General features: G+C 46.6%; 1 protein-coding gene across 2 annotated transcripts; it reads left to right on the top strand.

Moving 5' to 3' along the window:
* On the top strand, positions 1-2988 carry rpl11 (ribosomal protein L11). 2 transcript variants are annotated; one of them, XM_069515991.1, is made up of 6 exons: positions 1-116; positions 888-1038; positions 1176-1282; positions 1927-2058; positions 2535-2645; positions 2907-2988. In XM_069515991.1, exons 1-6 carry the CDS (start codon positions 111-113, stop codon positions 2934-2936), a joined length of 537 nt encoding a protein of 178 aa, XP_069372092.1. In that variant the 5' UTR covers positions 1-110; the 3' UTR covers positions 2937-2988. The 2 variants fall into 2 exon arrangements, with proteins under 2 accessions (XP_069372092.1, XP_019960205.1); XM_020104646.2 differs by having other exon boundaries at positions 103-413.

The raw sequence follows: 2988 nt of genomic DNA, 5'->3' as shown, positions 1-2988 counted from the left end.
CCGGAACCATCGAGCCGTCGTGCCGTGTTTCCCCTGAGCCCATTTGCGGTGAACGTAGCACTATAAAAACGTGTCGCCGGAAACGTCACGTCCTCTTCTAGTGATCCAACATGGCGGTGAGTAGCGTCGCACAGTGAACGACGGCCATCAAACGTGAAGTTACAGCAGAAATCCGCCATCATCGGCGCTGCTGCGTCTTTCCGACGACGCTCGTGTGTTCAGATGATTAGACTCAAACATGGAGGATCGAACTAAACGTTTATTTCCTCAATAAATGCGACAGAATAGTTTGAAAGCAGAACACCGAGCGATGCTAACGGGCTAGCCTCAGGGAAACGCCGCTCCTCCGTGTCAGTGGTTAATTCTGTGCCCGTGTTCGTCACATGTCTGCTCCGCGTCACCCTCGAGTCAGAGTTCGTCCTTTTCTGTTAATCGGCTTTTACAGATCTACGGTTTGGTTTTCTATTTCCGGCCACATCTCGCTAGTTGTAATGCTAATGCTAACAGCAGAAGTATGTACAGACATGTCCGGCCGGCATGTGACACGCTGAGGACAAGATCCGTGTCAGGACTCGCAGATCCAGAGCTTCCTGGTCCCCGTGTCTTTCTGTGGTGTTCACCTGGTCCTTATGTCTCAGTGTGGTGTTCACCTGGTCCCTATGTCTCTGTGTGGTGTTCTCCTTGTCCTTCTGTCTCAGTGTAGTGGTCTCCTGGTCCTTATGTCTCAGTGTGGTGGTCTCCTGGTCCTTATGTCTCAGTGTGGTGTTCTCCTGGTCCCTATGTCTCAGTGTGGTGGTCTCCTGGTCCCTATGTCTCTGTGTGGTGGTCTCCGGGTGTGAGTCCATCCTGCAGGTTCTTGATGTCTCTTGTTTCTCTTTCTTCTCCAGGACCAGGGTGAGAAGAAGGAGAACCCCATGCGAGAACTCCGCATCCGCAAGCTCTGTCTCAACATCTGCGTCGGTGAGAGCGGAGACAGACTCACCCGAGCTGCCAAAGTGCTGGAGCAGCTCACAGGGCAGACCCCCGTCTTCTCCAAGGGTGAGTTTTAATGTTCTTATGATGCACGTTGCGGTTCAGTGTGTCAGGTGAACTTGTAGTTTGAGAGGGAGGTGGTCCGAACAGATGAACTGCAGGAGGATGAAGTGCATCTGTAACTTGACTTTCTCCGCCCGCAGCCCGCTACACCGTGAGATCCTTCGGTATCCGCAGAAATGAAAAGATTGCTGTCCACTGCACCGTCCGTGGAGCCAAAGCAGAGGAGATCCTGGAGAAGGGACTCAAGGTGAGTCGTGTCTCGTCTGACTTAACATCACCGCTGAAGAGTCGTGTTCCCGTCTCTACAGTCGTGACAGATGAACAACTATCATTCATTTTTAAGCAGATGAACAGTTCGGGTGCTGCTATAATCTAAATTCTTAGTTAGCTGCTTTCAGATATTCACTCTACTCCTCAGTTCCTCTGAATTTTCTCCGGAGGAGGTGCATGTGTGTGTAAATGTCTGAATGCGTCTGTGCAGAAAACCTCTCGCTGTGTTGCTCATGAGTGAAAGGTGCTAAACTCTGGGGCCTGTTCCTCAGAGTTTACTCACAGGTCCTGTTTGAAAGTGTCCAGATGTGTTGCTATAATTAATTTGCCCAGAAGAGAAAATCACTTTAAACCTCCACTGATGAATTTAATTTGTTTCCAGTTTTAAAATTGAACAAGGATTTTGGTCAGTCATGAAATGTTCATGTTGAGTTTGTGTCTGTTCCCTTTCAAATAGAGATAAAATAATCTATTATCAAACATGGCTGATGGTTTCCATGTTTAGTGTTTTGTAGAACTTCTGAATTGACTGACGAAGGCGGTGATTTTTAAATTGAAGTGTAATTGTTGCGTCCCGTCTGATATTGTGACTAAGAAGCCGTTTTCTTCTTCTGCCTCCAGGTGCGTGAGTACGAATTGAGAAAGAACAACTTCTCCGACACCGGAAACTTCGGCTTCGGCATCCAGGAGCACATCGATCTGGGCATCAAGTACGACCCCAGCATCGGTATCTACGGACTGGACTTCTACGTGGTGAGTGGCAGTTAACGTTCGCTAATATCGTTATTTCCCAATTTATACTTTTCTAATTTATTAATTTGCTCTGAACTGTACTCACACGATGTTTGTAGATTAACTTCACTGACCTTCATGTTGATTTTAAGAACCTTGGTTCTGCTAAAAGTTGTTTTGTGTGTCGGTTAAGTGTCTGTCAATCATTCAACATGTAGTGATAAAGTTAACCTTGGCAAGTACACATGAATATATTGTCAGCTGTCTTGATGTGGCTGGATCTCAAGATATGAGCAACCACCAAAATTTACATTTTACTTGTAAATAAACTCAATTAAATACTCAAGGTAGCTCCGCAGTTGGAAGCTTCACCTCCCTCTGTCTTCAGGCTAACCCTGCGTACAGAGAGCAACAGCTTGTTAGCAGAACTAGCATTTAAAAGGTCAAATGTTCCGTTGAGGTTTTTCTGAGCGTCTCCGTCCTCTCTATGTTCTCAGGTTCTGGGCAGACCCGGCTTCAGCATCGCCGACAAGAAGCGGAAAACAGGCCGCATCGGTTTCAGGCACCGCATCCGCAAGGAGGAGGCCATGCGCTGGTTCCAGCAGAAAGTGAGTACACGCAGGGTCATTACACCACATTTCAAATGTGACGTTTCACAGAGGAACAAGTTAACTTAGTTCCACATGTGCAGCAGCACCTGAAGCTTGTTCTCACTTATCCATGATAAGGATGCGTCCACTGACGCTAATGTGAATAAAAGGGTCCGAGAGTTTTCCTGAAATTATGATATCAAACGGTCATGTTGGATATTAATGTCAACCTGAACGTTTAACTTCAGCGTCTAACCTGTTCTTCCTTTTTTCTTTCAGTATGACGGCATCATCCTCCCCGGGAAGTAAAGGACCACCTTTTCATCTTGTTTATAACAAAGTAATAAAAAGGAAAAAATGA

Source organism: Paralichthys olivaceus, chromosome 20 (genome assembly GCF_024713975.1).
Source record: "Paralichthys olivaceus isolate ysfri-2021 chromosome 20, ASM2471397v2, whole genome shotgun sequence".
Lineage (NCBI taxonomy): Eukaryota > Metazoa > Chordata > Actinopteri > Pleuronectiformes > Paralichthyidae > Paralichthys > Paralichthys olivaceus.
The sequence above is the reverse complement of the archived record's forward strand: the minus strand, read 5'-3'. Positions and strand labels throughout refer to the sequence as shown.

What these genes read in the sequence shown, in the direction of transcription:
- rpl11 (XM_020104646.2), top strand. Translation starts at nt 384, where the DNA reads ATGTCTGCTCCGCGTCACCCTCGAGTCAGA. An exon ending in ACGGACTGGACTTCTACGTG is followed by an intron (nt 2,059 to 2,534) that starts GTGAGTGGCAGT and finishes CTATGTTCTCAG; the next exon opens with GTTCTGGGCAGACCCGGCTT. An exon ending in TGCGCTGGTTCCAGCAGAAA is followed by an intron (nt 2,646 to 2,906) that starts GTGAGTACACGC and finishes TTTTTCTTTCAG; the next exon opens with TATGACGGCATCATCCTCCC.